This window comes from Thalassophryne amazonica, chromosome 5 (genome assembly GCF_902500255.1).
Source record: "Thalassophryne amazonica chromosome 5, fThaAma1.1, whole genome shotgun sequence".
NCBI classification, from domain to species: domain Eukaryota; kingdom Metazoa; phylum Chordata; class Actinopteri; order Batrachoidiformes; family Batrachoididae; genus Thalassophryne; species Thalassophryne amazonica.
The window spans coordinates 54410430-54434054 of NC_047107.1; the positions used below are offsets into that span (position 1 = coordinate 54410430).

Here is a 23625-nt window from a genome sequence, read left to right on the forward strand (position 1 = left end):
CGTGCTTTACCCAAGTCCACCACTGCGCCACTAGATCGCGGTGTTGCACTTTTTGCCATAATTTAACAGGCACAAATCTACTCCGTTACACATAATACATATTAGATCACCGTCTGTGCATTTGCAGGTATGAATGAGACAAACCACCAGGGGGCTAAACCAGTGTCCACCAGCTGATGACAGAACGGACAGAGTGATCATTAAACCCGCCACCATTCCGGGGGAAAATAACCCAATCTTGGAATATTCAAAGTTCAGTTATGAAAAAGAGGGAAAAAATCCATGAAGCTTAACGAAACCACAAGAAGTGACTTGTGAGATGTTACTTAACTAGTTAATTTTTAAATAGATTTGGGTTTTTCTTTGAAGTTTGAGCAGCGGCGTCACTATGCAGTACAGTCATGTAGTCGGTAGGTGGTGCTGCTGTTGCTCTTTTGGGCTTTGGAACAAGCCACATTGTTCTCGTGCTTCCAGGTGCTGCCGAGTCCTTCCGCTCGCCCTACAGGAATCTGGAGCATGACGTCAGTTGTCCTGCCAGCGGCGAGAAACAACTTTCTTCTACATTACAGGAGTTAGGACCTTCTTTTGTGGAGCATTACAGGGATTTTTTTTTCCTCTCTCTCCTGTGTATTCATACGAGCTTCAAAGTCCTGGTTGGACGACGGACAGGAATGAAACTTTCAGGCGGCTCATCTCGGCTCTCCTGCTTCAGCATGAAAACTTTGTAAAAAGTGTCGGAATATCGACGACGTTCTCGAGAAGTCGATGGAGGAAGGTGAGGAATGCTTGTGGTTGTTACGTTATGACCGAATGACCGTACTTTTACATGTTTATAAGTTATTAACTCGCCTGTGTGCTGCAGTCTGGGAGTGCCGTCGAACATACCTGTTTGTCTGTGTCTAGTCGGTAGCTGTTTTCTCTTCAGGTGCATTTTAAGATTTGTTCCATTTTATAGGTGCAGACGAATGTTTCTGTGCGGGATGTGGAGGAAGAATTCAAGATTCTTTTCGCATCACAGTCCTGCAGGACGCCTGGCACAACGCCTGCTTTCAGTAAGCTTATGATTTCAGAGCTGCGATCAGCTTGTGACTGCTTTGTCCTCATAGAAACGCGTGGGAGAGTTTGCGATGAAATGGACACAATTGTTGCCTTTCTTTGGCTTTCTCTCTCGGTTGTGCTCACAAATGGCCTTGTGGGTAATCCCAGAAGCTTTTATTTTTCTTGCTGCTCAAACGTGATCTAGGTTGAATTTCAGTAACTTGCGGTTGTTTTTGTGCACAAAATGCATCACATGCAGTAGGTCATTCCTGCTTGTGGATCTTCTGACATCTGACAGACCCAGCTCTGCCAGTTTAATTGGCCAAAATTGTGCTATTAAAATGGCAGAAGGCTTTATTCATCTTGATGTTTTCAGTCATCCAAATAAAAGCCTCATCTCTGCGTGTCGGTGTGATCATCAGACGCCCTGATAGATCAGGTCTGATCAAATCAGTGGACCTGATCGGAGCAACCAGAGCTTTAAAAGTTTAGAGTCACAGCACTTCATTCACAGCAGCCTTTACCACAGCCAGACTCAGCAGCATCTGTACACAGTGAAAATGATCCACCAAGACAAAAAATAATAATAATAAAAATAATAATAATATTAAATGATTGTTTCTGAGCCGCACCACACCGAGCAGTAGAGAACAGAGCGCATTTCCACAGAGGCAGAAAATATCAGCTTTGGCTACATAACTGTAAAAACCTCATGATACAGTCCACCATTTTCCAAGTGCAGTGACGTGTTCTGTACAGTCGACAGGAGGGAACAGGTTTTAAATAGCGGCAAGGGCTACATGCGCCTGTGTGCACACATTAAAAAGCGAACACGCAGCTGCAAGCAGATCCACGAACACGGAAAAAGGCTGAGTACACACGCACTTCGGGCGTATTTAAATGAAACACAGCGCCGCAATACGCAGCTCTACAAATACGCCAATGTGAAAGGGGCTTAACTGGGACTCCTGTCTTGTTGCGAGAAAGAAACAAGAATCGTCCTCCGTTCTGTTGCTACAAACGCTGCGCCACACAGAATTAATAACTTCAAAGCAAATCACCGTTTAAATCAAATGACACATCTTTCCAAACGTATTACAAACAATAAACTGCAGTCGATCAAAAATGTTTTTGTTTTTTTCCTCCCAAAATGAGATGTCCTGCGCTGACATGCAGCAGCCCAAGGCTGTATGGCTGCAGACCTGCAGACTCCAGCAGCCAGCTGAGCTCAGCTCAGATGCATGGAGAGACAATCATGCCATTAATATCTGGCATGATTAGATGGCATCAGTTTTGACATTTTGGCCACGTGGCACATTTCTGTGTGCATGATCCAGGACATAAGTGCTTGAGTGTTGAGGACCCTAGTGGCTGGAGGAAGGTCAAGGGGGCACTAACTTGATAGATGGTCACTGTCAAGAGGTGACGATGGACCGTTTGCCGACCTGACTGGTGGCAGTCCAGGACTCCAGTCCAGAAGTGGTATGGGGTGCTGTAGATGTGGTGAAGTGTAACACCATTGCATACTCCCAGACTTGAATTGATGAAAGTGTTACAGCTATATTTGAAGGTGACTGATGCAGCATAAAACAGGATTTTGAAAACTGAGTCTGGTGTATCTGAATGTAGGTGAGAGGAGAAAAAAAAACTGTTTTTGCAGCCACTTTGTGAAACAGACAGTACTCGTATATGTGAGTGCACGTATAGACCCTGTGGTGGTGTGCTCTGTTCATTCACTGGTTTTATTATGTTTCAGAATTAGTGGTGGCATATCATGTGGGATATTTAGAAATATTTGTTTTGAAACAGTTGATGATGTAATGAGGCCTCGTTTAGCTGATACTTTATGTGAAGGCAGGCGCCATTGGGTAGGGAGTACTGGTGTCACAGACCAAACGGTCCCTCCTAAAAATCAGTCCACTCTGCCTTCTCTGCGCATGCGTCATTAGCCGCGGTTCAAGGATTATCATGTCGTTTCTGCTTAAAAGTGCACTCCAGTCATCATCTCTCTCAGCAACAGATATCTGAAGCTTTTGTACAGCAATCATTTCCACATAAATTCAGCATTATTTCATCATAAAAGACGAAGGAAGCGATCAGAGCGCCGCGGCTACAGGAACTGCTAGCTGATGTGTTCATTGCACGTCAGTCATTTCAAAGCGTCACAGAGTATCACCTCGTTTCTGCTTAAAACTGACTTTAGAATAATTTAAGAGGTTTTATCTTGTCATCTGATGGTTAATAGTAACATAAATCCATTTGATCGCTTTGGGTGAAGAGACTCTGTCTTAGATGAACGGCTGAGCTCCAAAATATCAGATGCACATAGGAGGCATCGCGGACCAATTTTTAGGGGTGGACCGTTCAATCTGCAACACCAGGTCTGACGAGCACAGCCACAGCTGTTCTTAATATTCTGTCCTCCATCCAGCATCCACTAGCACCCAGTAGAAGGCAGATACATCCCTGTGATATTACACTGACAAAACAAAGTTTCTTTTTCAATTTACATAGTACTTTAAAGTTACTGCACATCTGCAGGGACTATTAAATGTCTCTGACGGTCTGTAGGTCCTCCAGATCCTGGTTCCAGGATTGCAAAATGATGCATGAAGGCCAGTTTCAATATTGCCCTGGTGCATGTCAGTAATTTGTTCACTGCCTTGCGCACCGGTATGTACTTGCCTGTATGGTTCACCACAGGTGGAATTGCTGGATAAAGTGCCAGAAGATACAGAATAGAAGCCCAGCAGAAGGAAGAAGTTTGCACCCTGATAGCATAGCATCTTTCTGTGTGCTGAATGGAATATATATATTTGTATAACAGTTGAGTGGATCCTTGTCATTTGATTGGTGCTTTGTATGTCACGTGACATGGATTATTAGTCCCATTTGTGTTGCGTTTCATTTAGAATGCAAATTTGGATCCATATGTTTGCGAACCTTATCACCTAGTGTGGGCAGCGTTTAGCTAAACATGCAGAGTTTGTTTTGTTGACGGGCGACGATTTGGGGGAGCTAATTGACGGTGCTAATTCTCCGAACACACACACAACAAATCCACTGCACTGTAAGCCATCTGTGGGCATGAAGAGCTGTTAGGAGGAAGTTAGTATGAAAAGTTGGACTAATTTCTGCTGTGATTCTTTTTGCTTATTTTTGGACTCCTATTTAAAGTTTGTGTTGGATTGTTGATGTCAGAGCAGCAGTGATGCACCAAAGCTGGACAAATTTCTGATGTGATTTTTCGCTGTGAGGAGGTACATAAAGTCTTTTTTCTTTTTTTTTTCTTTTGGAAGTACACAAAGTTAGTGCAGTGACGCACCAAAATGTAAATCCCTTTTCTGTTGTTTATAATTTAATAATATAATATCAAATGACAAGGATCTGTTTTAGCCGTTATATAAAAGAAATAATAAATGTTTTTACATTCTTTCAATCGTAAGAATATTTAATTTGGTGAAAGCTGGAACAAACCATTCAACTTGCCATGTTGAATGGTATGTTCCAGCTTTCACCTCATGAAATAGTCGTACCATTGAACTCAAACATTTATGTGTATAATATGCACTGAACAAAAATATAAATGCAACACTTACTGTTGTTCCCATTTTTTATGAGCTGAACTCCAAGATCTAAAACATTTTTTATACACACAAAAGACCTATTTCTGTGTCAAATACTGTTCACAAATCTGTCTAAATCTGTGTTAGTGAGCACTTCTCTTTTGATGAGATAATCCATCCATCTCACAGGTGTGGCCTATCAAGATGCTGATTAGGGATGTACTGATCCACATTTTCCACTTCCGATCCGATCCTGATAACTGAATTTGGATATCAGCCGATACCAATACTATTCTGATACCAGAGCTGTTTGCTTTAATATTATTATCATTATTGTTGATTTTATGAGGATATTTTGCAGTTATACAGTTTCATGAAGTGTTTTAGAGGAGGATTTTCTTAAAAAGAAGACCTGAAAGTTCAGCTACAATTTGCCAGAAGGTACATCTAAGATGGAAGCCTAGATTTGATGTTTTGGTGAAAGAATTAAGAACTTTTATTTATAGACTTATTTTTATAGACTTAAAAGAGAAAAGACCGCATTCTCTCTCTCTCACTGTCTCTTGCTCTCAGTCTCGCTCTCTTCAATTTCAGTGGAGCTTTATTGACATGGGAAGCATATGTTTACATTGTCAAAGCAAGTATTGGAGCAAAAAGAAGTTGTTTCTCTCGTGCTCCCTCGCTCGCCATTTTCCTGCTAAGAGCAAACTTGGATGTTTTTGGAAACACAAAACCTTTCAACTGTAAAATAAACTGTACATTTCTAAATGTATCATCAGCAGCGCTCATGCGAGGAACTCTGGATTAATACTGAAGGACTGCGGAACAAACAGGTCGGCTTCAGTTCAGTTCCTCACGCTCAGCAGTAAACAGAGCAGAGAGCATGCAGCACTTGAGCAGTTTCACAGACGTGGCTTCTCTCCAGTATCGTAAAATGCTACAGTATTTTCCTATACTTGAATTACATTGGTGTCGGAGGCTTGCTCCAAACCTTAATGCTATTAGACAGCATGAGTGTTGCACAGGTGTGCCTTATGCTGGCCACAATAAAGGGCCACTCTGAAATGTGCAGTTTTGCTTTATTGGGGGGAGGTCAGAAAACAAGTCAGTAACTGGTGTGACCACTATCTGCCTCACACAGTGCAACAGTCTCCTTTGCATAAAGCTGGTCAGCAGCCAGACGCCATCGAATGTGAGCAGTTGCCCACTGAAGTCGGCTACGGCGACGAACTGCAGTCAGATGGATACCCCGAAGAGGATGACGACCATGTAAATGAGCTCCCCTCATATGGTTTCTGACGGTTTGTCCAGAAAGTCTTTGGTTCTGCAAATCGATTGTTGCAGCAGCTGTCCGTGTGGCTGGTCTCAGATGATCATGGAGGTTAACATGCTGGATGTGGAGGTCCTGGGCTGGTGTGGTTACACGTGGTCTGTGGTTGTGAGACCGATTGGATGTACTGCCAAATTCTCTGAAACTGCTCTGGAGATGGCTTATGGTAGAGAAATGAACATTGAGTTCACAGGCAGCAGCTCTGGGGGACATTCCTGCAGTCAGCATGCCAATTACACACTCTCTCAAAACTTGCAGCATATGTGGCATTGTGCTGTGTGATAAAACTGAACATTTCAGAGTGGATTTTTATTGTGGCCAGCCTAAGGCACACCTGTGCAATAGTCGTGCTGTCTAATCAACATCTTCATATGCCACACCTGTGAGGTGGTATGGATTATCTCAGCAAATGAGAAGTACTCACTAACAGATTTAGACAGATTTGTGAACAACATTTGAGAGAAATGGGTCTTTTGCTGATATAAAATATAGCGAAATGACACACACATCCGGGTCTGTATTGGCGTGCAGAGTCAGGCAGAAGAGTAGCACAAATAAAATTAAGTAAAGATCCACACAGCCGGTTAGCTCCCAACAAATCTTTAATAGCACCAAAGGTGACGTTTCGGGCCTAGCCCTTCATCAGACATAATGATTGTGCCTGGACGCATCTGTTTATATACTGACATAGATTAGTGACACGTGAACAAAAAAAACAACCACACACATTTAACACGTATAAACACACACATTTGTACTCTTTTTATAGTCATAAACATCAGGTATATACCATCATAAAATACTGTAAAAAAAAAAAAAAAAAAAACTATTGGTCAGTAGACCAAAAAAGGACAGTGCATCCATCTGGTCCAAATATAATCGACACAAGATGCTCGAATGGAACATTAAGTCTGTATAAAAGCATTTTGATCAACACTGAACAACACAACAGGGGCATGTTAGCAAAAGACAGCAATATTGGCACTGGAGTGGTAATGACAAAGCTGCATAGGAGAATCACAAAAAAGGTCTGATATCAAAATCCTCGTTGAGTCCTTTAGGATTGAGAGTGTCCAGAGTGTAGATCCAATAACTTTCTCTTTTGAGTAAATTTTGATTAATATCACCGCCACAGTTCATGAGTTGTACTTGTTCTATCCGAATGTATCTTAGTGTGCTCACATTATGTTGAGCTTGTGTGAAGTGAATGGCTACTGAACTTTTATTGTCTTTGTTACGAATATTTGATCTGTGCTCCAATATTCTGATTTTTAAGAGGTCTTGTTGTTTTCCCAATGTAGGCTAAGCCACAAGGGCATTTTAACATGTACATAACATTAGCAGTGTTACATGTAATAATGCCACAGATTCTAAAGGTTTTACCAGTCCTAGGATGTAGGAATGTTTGAGTTTTATGAGTAAAGTTACATTGGGCACAGTGGCCACATCTGTAATTGCCATATGGTGTCGCTTGTAAAAAATGTGGTTGACAACGCGGATGCAGGTTTGCACGGACAAGCATGGAATTCAAATTAGGTGCCCTCTTAAAAACAATGCGAGGTGTTCAGTAGCCATTCACTTCACACAAGCTCAACATAATGTGAGCACACTAAGATACAATGGGATAGAACAAGTAAAACTCACGAACTGTGGCGGTGATATTAATCAAAATTTACTCAAAAGAGAAAGTTATTGGATCTACACTCTGGACACTCTCAATCCTAAAGGACTCAACAAGGATTTTGATATCGGACCTTTTTTGTGATTCTCCTATGCAGCTTTGTCATTACCACTCCAGTGTCAATATTGTTGTCTTTTGCTAACATGCCCCTGTTGTGGTGTTCACTGTTGCTCAAAATACTTTTATACAGACTTAATGTTCCATTCGAGCATCTTGTGTCGATTATATTTGCACCAGATGGATGCACTGTCCTTTTTTGGTCTATTGACCAATAGTTTTTTACAGTATTTTATGATGGTATATACCTGATGTTTATGACTGTAAAAAGAGTACAAATATGTGTGTTTATACGCGTTAAATGTGTGGGTTTTTTTTTTTCTTTCTTTTTTTCACGTGTCGCTAATCTATGTCAGTATATAAACAGGTGCGTCCAGGCACAATCATTATGTCTGATGAAGGGCTAGGCCCGAAACGTCAGCCTTGGTGCTATTAAAGATTTGTTGGGAGCTAACCAGCTGTGCGGATCTTAACTTCATTTCTTTTGCTGATATAGAAAATCTTTTAGATCTTTGAGTTCAACTCATGAAAATGGCTCCCATTTTTCATGAGTTGAACTGAAAGGAACATGGACAAACATGTCCTGTGAGGCTTCATCATGGCGTTGCTTTGCGCCATGCGGCACCGCCGCGACGTGCGGAATTCCTCCGCGGGGGGGGGGGGGGGGGGGGGGGGGGGGTCTGGGAGACCAAATTGCACCATTTTTTTGTCTAGAAAATGGTGCAATTTGGGACATTCCCGTGCATTTCAACAGACATATACCCCAATGTTAACTTGGCTACAAATTAGGGTTAGGTATATAAGATCTACAGTCATAGCAAAATATCTAATTTAACACAATTTTCCAAAAGAAGTAATTAAATAAAAGTAAGTGTAATTCATGGCTCAACAACAGTGTGTAATTCCCTTTGTGAAGGGAAAAAAATACATAATACAATTTTCTACAATCAAAACATTAAAGAACAGATTATTCATCTTCTAGTCAATGTCATTCAGTAAACTCTGTCCATATTGATAACAAACAGATTTTCAGAATATATATTTCCTTATCCTACAACTTGTAGGTTAAGGAATTACTGTACTGTCTTATGAGGTAATATAAAATGATGTCATAATAAAAATGACATTTTATAACCCTGTATTTGAAAAAAGAAGGTAATGCCTGTTATTCTTTTAAACAATATTAAACTGAATAAATCAATGCAATATATTTTTGTTTGTTAAAAAATAAGGAAAAATGTTCATTCATATTACATACGCTCTACATACATAGCATAATAGCCCTATTCTTATTCTATATACTTTGTAATTCTCTGTAATATTGTATAGTTTGTATAGATATCTTCTATCTGTCCATCGGTTTCTGCGACTACAAAGACACACCATTTATTAGGTAATCCTAATATTAGCTCAACAAAAAACAAATAAATAAAACAGGGAAAAAAAACTGTTGCTAGTCAACCCTTGGTGGATGTCAGAAATCTTGGATTGCTCTTGTTTAACATGCAAAAACACTCTGTGGTCCCAGGATCTGCATTCTGCAGTTTTAGATGAACTCTTGCATTACAGCAATTACATAAAAAAAAAAATAATAACTTGACTTTTTGTATCCTGGGTGGGGGGGGGGTGTATAAATTTCATGCTGTCTATCAATCTGACTTGCATTTTTTTTTAGTCTACATAATTATTGATCAAAGAAATAATTAGTGGCAGCCATACTTATCAGCATTGGATTTGTAAACACACTGCTGACAATTTTGCAAGACATTTCTTTATTTGTGCAGTTAAGACTTTGTACAGTTAAAGCAACATTATGCATTACTTTGCATTCTTTTATCTATTGTCCACATGCTGCCACTTGCTGCCCTTCTTACACATCTCGCTTGTATAACATTCTTTAATGGTGAAATCACTCTTGTTCCAGTAAACGTGCTGGTGTTTATTGAGGTCTATAGGTAACAGTGCGCTGCTGTGTTGTACATTCCTAGACAGCGATTCAGAGACGCGAGTCCACCATCTCAGACGCTGCAGAATCCTTTGTTCTCCTGGGAATGTTTAAGCTGTTCCTGAAAGTGTAGAAAACAAACAATGTCATTGTTTAATATATTCTGCAATGAGTTGTGCTCTTTGGTACTTGGTACTGCAATAAAATATAAAATTGCACTTCTGTGAAATGTGTCTAAATGTTGTTGTGCAGAGATGGAAAAACAGGCACTTGATGTCTTTTTTCTTCCATATATTTCTTTTATAATCATATATCTTTAACTTTACGTCTTGCTATAAATAGGCAGAAAAGTATCTCACCCTTCACTTGTTAAAGAGAGGTAGTTTTAAAGAACACAACAGGCACATGCCCTAAGATAAGAAACCATAAAAAGCAAAACTCTCCGTACACAGCTCTTTAAGGCTGACGCTGCCACTTCACGCCAACAAAGGAATCTGTTTCAGAAGGTATGTGGATTTAAGGAAATGAGTAATGTTTACCTTTTTGCTGTTTATGAAGTTTGTACCATTGCAGTGTTCATTCAGCAACCATCTGAGTGTGTGCATGTTTCACATTTTCTACAACAGAGATTGGTCTTGCTTTTTCTTATCAGGTGGCTTTTTAGGAATGAGGTGTTGTTCTGCTCTTAAGAACAGGTTCCAGTTATGTTCCTGGGGTGCAGAGTGCGGCTTTTCCACATTGATTTCTTCAAAACCTGCATGTGTCAACAGGATGCCCAGCGTCCTGTTGACACATAGAAGAAAACTGATCGAATCCAATATATCAGCCCCAAAATGCCTTTGTGGTGTTCTTGTCGTGTAGGGTTTTTTTTTGTTTGTTTGTTTTTTGAGGGGGGGGGGGGGGGGGGTGAGTCATCCGTATAGGATAAATCAAACTTGATTCACCAAAAAGTGCACGCTTCCTCTCACTTCCTTTGCAAGATAGAGCGAGCAGCCAGTGTTTGCTCCCCTTGGGATCAGTACACAGCATTTTTTAAAAATACACAAACACACTGCTTTGCTTTAAATATGTCATGTGTCTTTCAGGTCATCTAAAGTAGACGTCGCTCTTGCTGCTTGTTAGTGTGGACCTTGGAGCTGTATATAAGAACTAGAGAGTGCAGTAGTGCTGAGCCGTGTGCCAACAAGGAGGCATGATCGCCATTTTAATTCCAGGCAAGTTAGTGATTTGCGTGCATAGAAGTTCAAGAAACAGGTGGAATATGCCCGAAAGCTGCGCATGTTGGCAAAGCCACAAACGGAGGAACAAGGGAGACGATTTTTCCTTCCATAAGTAACTGGTTTTGATTACACTATGTAACACAATTTTTGTTCCTGGGTTCTAAGTGTTATATTTCAACTGCTTATGTCTAAAGTCTATGGAAAAATGACTACATTCAGCACAAACTTTGATTTTATTTATTTATTTTTTTACGTTCTAGAAAGTTCTAAAAGTTTCTTGAAATTTCTAGATAATTCTGGAAACTTCTACAACCCCTGGCAAAAATTATGGAATCACCGGCCTCGGAGGATGTTCATTCAGTTGTTTAATTTTCTAGAAAAAAGCAGATCACAGACATGACACAAAACTAAAGTCATTTCAAATGGCAACTTTCTGGCTTTAAGAAACACTATAAGAAATCAGGAAAAAAAATTGTGGCAGTCAGTAACGGTTACTTTTTTAGACGAAGCAGAGGGAAAAAATATGGAATCACTCAATTCTGAGGAAAAAATTATGGAATCATGAAAAACAAAAGAACGCTCCAACACATCACTAGTATTTTGTTGCACCACCTCTGGCTTTTATAATAGCTTGCAGTCTCTGAGGAATGGACTTAATGAGTGACAAACAGTACTCTTCATCAATCTGGCTCCAACTTTCTCTGATTGCTGTTGCCAGATCAGCTTTGCAGGTTGGAGCCTTGTCATAGACCATTTTCTTCAACTTCCACCAAAGATTTTCAATTGGATTAAGATCCGGACTATTTGCAGGCCATGACATTGACCCTATGTGTCCTTTTGCAAGGAATGTTTTCACAGTTTTTGCTCTATGGCAAGATGCATTATCATCTTGAAAAATTATTTCATCATCCCCAAACATCCTTTCAATTGATGGGATAAGAAAAGTGTCCAAAATATCAATGTAAACCTGTGCATTTATTGATGATGTAATGACAGTCATCTCCCCAGTACCTTTACCTGACATGCAGCCCCATGTCATCAATGACTGTGGAAATTTACATGTTCTCTTCAGGCAGTCATCTTTATAAATCTCATTGGAACGGCACCAAACAAAAGTTCCAGCATCATCACCTTGCCCAATGCAGATTTGAGATTCATCACTGAATATGACTTCATCCAGTCATCCACAGTCCACGATTGCTTTTCCTTAGCCCATTGTAACCTTGTTTTTGTTTTTTTTTTCATTCCTCATTTGTTTTGTTGTGCATTTTCGATTTTTTGAGACATATTGCTTTAAGTTTTCTAACTCAGCCACATGGGGTGTGCAGCCAGTACATTCTGAGTGCTGGTCCCAAGCCCGGATAAATGAGGAGGGTTGCGTCAGGAAGGGCATCCAGCGTAAAACAAGCCAACCCAACTATGCAGACTCAGAATCGAATTCCCATACCGGATCGGTCGCGGCCCAGGTTAACAACGTCCGCCACCGGTGCTATTGCCCTACAGGGTGCCGGTGGAAATTGGGCTACTGCTGGGCGAAGAGGAGGAAAACGTTGCCACGAACAGCGGGAGAAGAAGAAAACTAGAAGGGTGGAAATGAGAGTGGGGACTTTGAATGTTGGTAGTATGACTGGTAAAGGGAGAGAGCTGGCTGATATGATGGAGAGGAGAAAGGTAGACATATTGTGTGTGCAAGAGACCAAGTGGAAGGGAAGTAAGAGCAGGAGCATCGGCGGTGGGTACAAGTTGTTGTACCATGGTGAGGACAGGAAGAGAAATGGTGTTGGGGTCATTTTAAAGGAAGAGTATGTTAAAAGTGTGTTGGAGGTTAAGCGAGTGTCTGACAGGGTGATGAGTGTGAAGTTGGAAATTGAAGGGGTGATGATGAATATCATCAGTGCATATGCCCCACAGGTAGGTTGTGAGATGAAGGAGAAAGAAGATTTCTGGAGTGTGTTAGATGAGGTGGTGGAGACTGTGCCCAAGCATGAAAGAGTGGTGATAGGAGCAGACTTCAATGGGCATGTTGGTGAAGGGAACAGAGGTAATGAGGAAGTAATGGGTAGATATGGTATCAAGGATAGGAATGGGGAAGGACAGATGGTAGTTGATTTTGCAAAAAGGATGGAAATGGCTGTGGTGAATACCTACTTTAAGAAAAGGGAGGAGCACAGGGTAACATATAAGAGTGGAGGAAGGTGCACACAGGTGGACTACATTCTTTATAGGAGATGCAAGCTAAAAGAAATCACAGACTGTAAGGTGGTAGCAGGAGAGAGTGTCACTAGACAGCATAGGATGGTTGTTTGTAGGATGACTTTAGAGGTAAAGAAGAAGAAGAGAGTGAGAGCTCAAGAAAGGATCAGATGGTGGAAGCTGAAGGAGGAAGACTGTTGTGTGAAATTTAGCGAGCAGGTGAGAGAAGCACTAGTTGGAGGGGAAGCAATTTTGGACAACTGGAAAAGTACTGCAGATGTGGTGAGGGAGACAGCTAGGGCAGTACTGGGTATGACATCTGGACAGTGGAAGGAAGACAAGGAGACTTGGTGGTGGAATGAAGAGGTCCAGGAAAGCATAAGGAGAAAGAGGTTGGCGAAAAAGTTTTGGGATAGTCGGAGAGATGAAGAAAGTAGACAGGAGTACAAGGAGATGCGGGGTAAGGCGAGAAGAGAAGTGGCAAAAGCAAAGGAAAAGGCATATTGCGAGCTGTACAAGAAGTTGAATAGTAAGGAAGGAGAAAAGGACTTGTACCGATTGGCCAGACAAAGGGACAGAGCTGGAAAGGATGTGCAGCAGGTTAGGGTGGTAAAAGATGCACTTGGTAATGTGCTGACAAGTGAGGAGTGTGTGCTGAGAAGGTGGGGGAAATATTTTGAAGAGTTGATGAATAAAGAAAATGAGCGAGAGAAAAGGCTGGATGATGTGGTGAGAGTAAATCAGGAAGTAAAAGAGATTAGCAAGGAAGAAGTGAGGGCTGCTATGAAGAGGATGAAGAGTGGAAAGGCAGTTGGTCCAGATGACATTCCAATGGAGGCATGGAAATGTCTAGGAGAGATGGCAGTAGAGTTTCTAACCAGATTGTTTAATAAAATCTTGGAAAGTGAGAGGATGCCTGAGGAGTGGAGACGAAGTGTGCTGGTTCCTATTTTCAAGAACAAGGGTGATGTGCAGAGCTGCAGTAACTGCAGAGGCATAAAGCTGATCAGCCACAGCATGAAGTTATGGGAAAGAGTAGTAGAAGCTAGACTTAGAAAACAGGTGAAGATCTGTGAGCAGCAATATGGTTTCATGCCGAGAAAGAGCACTACAGATGCAATGTTTGCTCTGAGAATACTGTTGAAAAGTACAGAGAAGGACAGAAAGAGTTACATTGTGTATTGTGGACTTAGAAAGCTTATGATAGGGTGCCAAGAGAAGAGTTGTGGCATTGTATGAGGAAGTCTTGAGTGGCAGAGAAGTATGTTAGGGTAGTGCAGGACATGTACAAGAATAATGTGACAGCGGTGAGATGCGCAGTCGGAATGACAGACTCATTCAAGGTGGAGGTGGGATTACACCAAGGATCAGCTCTGAGTCCTTTCTTGTTTGCAGTGCTGATGGACAGGTTGACAGATGAGATCAGACAGGAGTCCCCATGGACTATGATGTTTGCAGATGACATTGTGATCTGTAGTGAGAGTAGAGAGCAAGTTGAGTCTAGTCTGGAGAAGTGGAGATATGCTTTGGAGAGAAGGGGAATGAAAGTCAGTAGAAGCAAGACTGAGTACATGTGTGTGAATGAGAGAGAGCCCAGTGGAATAGTGCCGTTACAAGGAGTAGAAGTGGTGAAAGTAGATGAGTTTAAATATTTGGGGTCAACTGTTCAAAGTAATGGAGAGTGTGGTAGAGAGGTGAAGAAGAGAGTGCAGGCAGGGTGGAGAAAGGTGGCAGGAGTGATTTGTGACCGAAGAATATCAGCAAGAGTGAAGGGGAAAGTTTACAAAACAGTAGTGAGACCAGCTATGTTGTATGGTTTAGAGACAGTGGCACTAACAAAAAGACAGGAGGCAGAGCTGGAGGTGGCAGAGCTGAAGATGTTGAGATTCTCTTTGGGAGTGACAAGAATGGACAAGATTAGGAATGAACATATCAGAGGGACAGCTCAGGTGGGACGGTTTGGAGACAAAATCAGGGAGGCGAGATTGAGATGGTTTGGACATGTGCAGAGGAGGGACCCAGGGTATATAGGGAGAAGGATGCTGAGGATGGAGCCACCAGGCAGGAGGAGAAGAGGGAGACCAAAGAGGAGGTTCATGGATGTGCTGAGAGAGGACATGCAGGTGGTTGGTGTGACAGAGGAAGATACAGAGGACAGGGTGAGATGGAAACGATTGATCTGCTGTGGCGACCCCTAACGGGAACAGCCGAAAGACAAAGAAGAAGATTGCTTTAAGTTTTCTGTCTTGACGCTTTGATGTCTTCCTTGGTCTACCAGTATGTTTGCCTTTAACAACCTTCCCATGTTGTGTGTATTTGGTCCAGAGTTTAGACACAGCTGACTGTGAACAACCAACATCTTTTTCAACATTGCGTGATGATTTACCCTCTTTTAAGCGTTTGATAATCCTCTCCTTTGTTTCAATTGACATCTCTCTTGTTGGAGCCATGATTCATGTCAGTCTACTTGGTGCAACAGCTCTCTAAGGTGTGATCACTCCTTTTTAGATGCAGACTAACGAGCAGATCTGATTTGATGCAGGTGTTAGTTTTTGGGATGAAAATTAACAGGGTGATTCCATAATTTATTCCTCAGAATTGAGTGAGTCCATATTTTTTTCCCTCTGTTGGTCTAAAAAAGTAACCGTTACTGACTGCCACAATTTTTTTTTTTTCCTGATTTCTTATAGTGTTTCTTAAAGCCAGAAAGTTGCCATTTAAAATGACTTTAGTTTTGTGTCATGTCTGTGATCTTATTTTTTTCTACAAAATTAAACAACTGAATGAACATCCCCCGAGGCCGGGTGATTCCATAATTATTGCCAGGGGTTGTAGAAAATTCTGGACAGTTCTAGCAGTTAAAGAATATTCTAGAAGACTACGCAGTAGTAGTGAAGGCGAATTGAGAATATTCTTGAAAACAGACAAATTTCAAAATATCATTGTCCTGCTCACAGAAGCAAAGTTTCTGTGCAATAACAGCTATTTTCTATTTATTTAAGGCATAACAGGTTAGGAAAACACACTGTGTACCCAGGAACAAAACAAAAATAAAAATTTGTTACATAGTGTTATTCTTGTCACTTTGTCCGTGATATTTAGATGATAAACAGCTGTATATTTCCTGCCGTACCTGTGTCGTCCGATGACACGGAACAAGTGAACTCTTCACTTACAAGGGTAGGCTGAAAAGTTCTAAGGCTCACCAAGAAGGAGAAATGCCATTTCAATAAACCTTGGCATGCATTAAGTTCAACTCTTCTGATGACTAACTGTGTTATTTTCTTCCAGGTTGTGAGGTAGTTTGTGGTTCATAGCCAAGTTTGAAAGTTCGTGGTAGAGGGAAACGGCAAAAATGGACAAAATCTGGCATCGCGGTGTGATTAAGTACCTGCATAAGAAGGTGTTAAAGCCCAAGGACATTCATGCGGATATGGTTACTACATTAGGGGATGAAGCTCCCTCCATATCTACAGTGCAGAAGTGGGCAGCTGAATTTAAGAGGGGCAGAGAGAGCCTTGAAGACGACCCAAGGTCTGGGCGGCGTGCAACAGCCACAACCCAGAAAAACATTGACCTTGTTCATGAAATGGTGATGGACAACAGACGATCGACGATTAATCAGCTAGCAGATGCTGTGGGAATATCCCATGAGAGAATTGAACACATTCTGCATGAAGAACTTGGAATGTCAAAGGTGTCAGCTTGGTTGGTGCCACGTCTTCTGATGTCTGATCAGAAATGCACCAGGCTAGTCATGTCGAAGGCAAACGTGGCGCAATTTGAAGAGGATCCAGCCAATTACATGGAACGTTTTCTTACCCAGGATGAGTGTTGGGTTCACCACTTTGAACCAGAGACAAAAAAACAATCAATGCAGTGGAAACACCCAAGGTCACCACCTCCAAAGAAGGCCAAGGTCGTTTCGTCTGCGGGGAAGGTCATGGTTTCAGTTTTCTGGGATGCCAAGGGCATTGTTTTCTTGGGCTATCTTGAAAAGGGACAAACCATAAATGGACAGTACTATTCTAACCTACTGAGACAGTTAACGTGAGGCTATCAAAAAGAAGCGACCAGGAAAGCTGACGAAAGGGGTGCTGTTCCATCAAGACAATGCCCCAGCTCACAAGTCAACAGTGGCTATGGCCACTATCCACGAGTGTGGATTCGAACTGGTAGATCACCCACCATACTCCCCTGACTTGGCACCCTCGGACTTTCATCTGTTCCCAAACCTGAAAAAAAACTTGGCTGGGAAGCACTATCGGAGCAATGATGAGGTGATAGCTGCTGTTGAGGACTATTTTGACTCTCAAGATGAAAGCTTCTATGCCAAGGGAATTGAAGCACTCAAGCACCGCTGGAAGAAGTGTGTGGAGTTACAGGGAGACTATGTAGAAAAATAACCCTGAATTTGTCGTATGTCTAGTTGATATTTTCCACTGCTAGACCAATGTCTAGTTAAAATACTTGTCGTTAGTGATTAAAATTGTTCGACAAGACTGGGTTTTTTTTTTGTTTGTTTTGTTTTGTTTTTTTGCACCTTAAAATAATGAGATTATAATGACCCGCGCTGTGCCGCTCACAGTCACAAACACACACATAGAGATGTGTACTCACACCACTGACTTCATGAATGAAACTCGGTCAATAAAGGATAATTGTGTAAAAATATAATATTATGTATGTGTGTGTGTGTGTGTGTGTATGTATGTATGTATTTATACGAGGTCTATTAGAAAAGTATCCTACCTTTTTATTTTTTTTTAAAACTATATGGATTTGATTCATATGTTTTTACGTCAGCCAAGCTTGAACCTTCGTGCGCATGCGTGAGTTTTTCCACGCCTGTCGGTGACATCATTCGCCTGTGAGCACGCCTTGTGGGAGGAGTGGTCCAGCCCCCTCATCGGATTTTCATTGTCTGTGAAGTTGTTGAGAGACTGGCGCTGTGTTTCATCAAAATTTTTTCCAAAACTGTGAGGCACATCCGAGTGGATACCATTCAACAAATTAAGCTGGTTTTCAGTGAAAATTTTAACGGCTGATGAGAGATTTTGGATTGTTTCTATCGCTGTAAGGACTTCCCACAGAGCGGGACGTCGCGCAGCGCTCCGAGGCGACGTCGTCATCCTGTTTCAAGCTGAAAACCTCCAAATTTAAGCCTCTGTTGACCCAGGACGTCGTGAGAGAACAGAGAACTTTCAGAAGAGGTCGGAATCAGCAGTTTATCCGGACATTCCACTGTTAAAGGAGATTTTTTTAATGAAAGTCGTGCGGACGGATTGGCGCGTCGGCTCGCAGCTGGCGCAGCGCGCCCGCCACAGGAAAAACACCTCTGTGTTGATAACCATTTGTAAAATCCAGGCGGCTTTTGGTGGCTTTCATTTGAGTATCTGAGAAATTGTTTAACAGCAGGGCATGTTCCAACTTGTCCTTAAGGCTTCCAATGGAGGTGTATGTATGCACCACTCTGCATTTAATCATTAGTAATTGATCTCTGCTCCCCTCCACAGCATGTCTTTTTCCTGGTTCTCTCCCTCAGCCCCAACCAGTCCCAGCAGAAGACTGCCCCTCCCTGAGCCTGGTTCTGCTGGAGGTTTCTTCCTGTTAAAAGGGAGTTTTTCCTTCCCACTGTCGCCAAGTGCTTGCTCACAGGGGGTCGTTTTGACCGTTGGGGGTTTTCCGTAATTATTGTATGGCTTTTGCCTTACAATATAAAGTGCCTTGGGGCAACTGTTTTGTTGTGATTTGGCGCTATATAAATAAAATTGATTTGATATATGTGTGTGTGTGTGTATATGTATATATATGTATATATATACGAGGGCTGTCAATAAAGTAACGGTCCTTTTTATTTTTTTCAAAAACTATATGGATTTCATTCATATGTTTTTACGTCAGACATGCTTGAACCCTCGTGCGCATGCGTGAGTTTTTCCATGCCTGTCGGTGACGTCATTCGCCTGTGAGCACTCCTTGTGGGAGGAGTCGTCCAGCCCCTCGTCGGAATTCCTTTGTCTGAGAAGTTGCTGAGAAACTGGCGCGTTGTTTGATCAAATTTTTTTCTAAACCTGTGAGACACATCGAAGTGGACACGGTTCGAAAAATTAAGCTGGTTTTCAGTGAAAATTTTAACGGCTGATGAAAGATTTTGAGGTGATACTGTCGCTTTAAGGACTTTTCACGGTGCGAGACGTCGCTCAGCGCTCTCAGGCGGCGTCATCAGCCTGTTTCAAGCTGAAAACCTCCACATTTCAGGCTCTATTGATCCAGGACGTCGTGAGAGAACAGAGAAGTTTCAGAAGAAGTCGGTTTCAGCATTTTATCCGGATATTCCACTGTTAAAGGAGATTTTTTTAATGAAAGACGTGCGGACGGGTCCGCGCGTCGGGACGCAGCCGCCGCGACGCTCCGCCACAGGAAAAACACCTCTGTTGAAAGCCTTAAGGACAAGTTGGAACATGTCCTGCCTGTTAAACAATTTCTCATATACTCACTCCACTGAAAGCCATCAAAAGCCGCCTGGATTTTACAAATGGTTATCAACACGGAATTTGGGAATGTGTGTGTGTCAGAGTAAGTTTAATACTTTCCTGACATAATTTAATGTAATTTAATTTTACTGGCTCGATATCCAGGTCAAAATGGCATTTTAACACGTATTTTGCGAGCATTTTTGTGAGTGCGTTCAGCCGCGAATCTGCATTGAAAATGCATTAACATCCGGGTACTTCATCAATATTTTGATGAAGGAGAGGTCATGTTGCTGTTCATGAAGGGACATTTTTGTTTAGTGTGCAGCATTGGGAGTGTGCTTTCTAGTTCTCATATACAGCTTCATGGTGTGGACTCACTGAGCTGATAAGTGATTTTAAATAAATAATTTTTAAAAAGCCCGTGCTTTGCTTTTTCTTCATGTCTGCAGCTTACTCAAACTGCGCAGGTTTCATGGACTGAGACTGATTTTTAAAAAAATATCTTGAACATAATGATGAGAATAACAACAACCAGATTCTACTACTTTGAAAAAAATTATATATTATCTGTCCTTTGTCATTTGATTGGTGCTTTGTATGGTACGTGACATGGATTATTCCTCCCATTTGTGTTGCATTGCATTTGGAGTGCAATTTGGTTCCATTTAGTGTGCAAATTTGGTTCCATACGTTTGGTACCATTGCACTTTGCGCACACACACACACACACACACATGCAGAACAAATCCACTGTGCTGTAAGCTGTCTGGAGGCATGAAGAGTTGTTAGGAGGAAGTTAGAATGAAAAGCTGGACTAATTTCTGACGTGATTTTTTTTTTTTTTTTTTTTTTTTTTGCTGCACTGAGGAAGTACACAGTCTTTTATTTATATATAATATTATGTATTTATTTATTTATTTGGGGAAGTACACTCACACAAGCACCGTCCCGCTTTTGTGAGTGCTTGTGGGACGGCGCTTAGCTTTAAAACAAACATGGCGGAGTTTGTAAAGCTGAAAAGCTGACATGATTTTTCACTGGACTGAGGAACTACAGTCTTTTTTTGTTTGGTTTTTTTTTTTTTTTTTTAGCATGTCACAATTTGAGCTCCTATTTAAAGTTTGTTCGTTCATTCATTCATTGTGGATCAGTGGCAGCTCGTGGAATAACCACACATGCGCTGCATTCACACAGACTGATCAATTTACTGCTCTGATGATATATTCAATCATCTTTACACTTATATTTATTCTCCCTTTTGACAGTTTTCTGTTTAAATCGATATATATAGCGTAGTAACGTAATACGGCGAAATAGCAGCCACCACGGCAAACCAGCTTTTTTTTTGTTGTTTGTTGTTTTTTTTTTTGTTGTTTAAATTGGGGCAAGACTGAGCATGCAGCTGTCGTCAGAGTGTTAAACAGATGGTGAGGATTCTGATGATGGAGACAATCCCTCTTTTGTTCTGGACGAGGAACCAGAGCAGGCGGATCCACCGACGTGCACACAGATCTCCACAGTGGGTCAGATCACGAGCTTTTGTTTGCAGTTTCGCTAGGACTCAGGTGCTATGAGCTCCATCCCAGGATCAAGTCCTGGAACGCAGAGATGCAGACACACACTGCTCCAGCAGTGACTGCAGGTGTGTTTAATTTAAAGCGTTGAGATCAACGTTAGCTTTGGTTTGGTTTTGTTCCATTCCTCTTGCGTTCCTCCTGCGTTCCTTTTGCACTCTTGATTCTCAGGCTGTTCAGTGATAAAGCTCGTTTGTTGAACTTTTCTCAACGATTTGTGACTTTTTTACTTTTTTACCTTCTTTCAGGAATCGTCATATGTCTTTGTGACCGGGCCATAATGTTTTATTCATGCTTTTATATTGTGCCGTCTTGTGCCAGGAAGAGCCGTGAGTGTACTGCTGCTGTTCTTAGCTGCTGTCAGCCTTGTGCTAACACAAACCAGAGGAGACGCACAGAGGTTGAAAGAAAATAAAGCTTAAATATGTTTCTAAAATTCGCTGTGGGTGTTTGTTGGGTGTGATTGGCGCTGCTGCACAAAACTACAGGCAAACAGCTGGCCACATTGACCACTGATATATCGAACGTATGGGGACTGGAATACCAGTACACATAGCGAATGCCTTATAACTGATGCTTCGTAATGTTTTTCAAATGTTTAAGTTTGTTGTATTGTAGGTCGTGACAGAGCTTCCATCTCTTGGTACAATGGCTTTCCAAACAGACATGGTTCATAGATCAGAAATCTCTGCAGCCTAATATTCCTTTTTCTTAACTTTCTGTAAAATAACAAATTCTATACTTTTTGTTGATGTTTTGATTTCAAATAGAATGTGCAGCATCCCCAATGCAGTTGCATGTATGGAAATAAAAGCTATTAGAAGTATTTTGATCTTTACTTACTACTTTAAACACATTGCTGTTATTTTGAAGACAACTTATATATACCTCCTTATTGTGGCCAGCCTAAGTAAGGCACACCAGTGCAGTAATCATGCTGTCTAATCAGCATCTTGATATGCCACACCTGTGAGGTAGGATGGATTATCTCTGCAAAGGAGATGTGCTCACTAACACAAATTTAGACAGATTTATGAACAATTTTTGAAAGAAATGTGTCTTTTGTGTATATAGAAAATGTTTTAGATCTTTGAGTTCAGCTCATAAAAAATGGGAGCAAAAACAAAAGTGTTGTGTTTATATTTTTGTTCGGTGTATCTTCATGATGAAATGGTATGTGGGAAGAGTTAAAAAGCTGGTTGGAAAGCTGAGATTTTTCTGAATGTTTTGATGTGCAACACGTGGGCTTTATACTATATACAAGTACCTTAAATGGGAAATTACTGAAGGTATGGTAAAATAATTAAAATACCCTTAGGGTTCTTAAGGGTTAAAGACTGTAAACATAGGACTGTTGGGCCTAACCAGAGGTTTTCAAATTGATTTAATAATGACTCATATGTTTTTATCAGAATTCTTTAGACATCAACAGGTCAAAATTGTGATTCTAGAATCTTTTTATTGACATTGATGTGTCTGTAACATAACTTAAGATGTTGATTGTTTACATGTGAAGTGTATGTTTTATCCCTTACCACATATCTTTAACAAAATCTTTTCTGCCATGTCCTGGTTTGATCACTGGTCTTTGATGTCAGATTCATAGTGCTGCATATTGACTGTGTCCTATTCCTAGGTTTTGAAGTTCATTTAGAGCTGGTCAAACTTTGACTTTTCATGTCAGTAACATAATCCTGAACATCCTGGTTTATTATTGAGTGTATTCTAGCAGATGAATGTGCTGCCACCATTTTGCACAGCTTGTTCAAATAGTGCACTAGATAACTGAAATAAATCCTGCAAATGGTGATAGAAGTAACAAATTCAGGACTTACTCAATAGACAGCCAGGTAGGGGTCAATTGAAGAATTACACAGGGGTTAAAATTAAGAAGATGCTCCAATCATATTGAAAACTACACCACATTATTTGTCTGAGCATAAAGATTCCAAAAAGGTATAGTTTGGACTGTCTGTGACTGAATGTTATAAAGTTATGGGGTAAAAACAGCAAAAATGGTCAATTTCAGTTTGTACAATGGTCGAAAGTTAAACGTGCTCCAATTTTGGTAAAATATGGTGAAAATTATTGGTTGAGCCAATAGGGTTAATAAATGGAATAATTTTGACTGTGTAGAATGTTTGGTCTGCAAAGTAAAGGTCAAACAATGTTGACGTCCATTGGATTCTATGACATGTGACATATCTTAACCCATAACATAACTAAGCATGACCCATGGTGAAAACTGTTCCTTTTTAAACCCTTATCAACTCAACCAATAATTTGCATCACTTTTTACCAAAATTGGAGCAACATTTGACCCCTGTACAAACTACAATTGACCTTTGTCACCATTCTTGCTGTTTTTACCCCATAACTCCATAGCATTCAGTCACAGATAGTCCAAACTATACCTTTTTGGAATCTTTGTGATGAGACAAATAATATGGTATAGTTTTCAATATGATTGCAGCATCTTTTAATTTTGACCCCTGTGTAATTCTTCAACCTGGCTGCCTACAGAAAATTCAAGTGGCCAGTC

General features: G+C 41.0%; 1 protein-coding gene across 1 annotated transcript in view; it reads left to right on the plus strand.

The window, feature by feature from the left end:
- The first annotated feature begins 487 nt into the window (after nucleotides 1-487).
- The window catches only part of limk2 (LIM domain kinase 2), an 82774-nt gene continuing 59636 nt past the window's right edge, over nucleotides 488-23625 (plus strand). Inside the window, 2 exon segments of the mRNA XM_034170289.1 lie at nucleotides 488-775; nucleotides 956-1052. Of these exon segments, the coding sequence (XP_034026180.1) occupies nucleotides 766-775; nucleotides 956-1052 (107 nt within the window). The 5' untranslated portion in view covers nucleotides 488-765.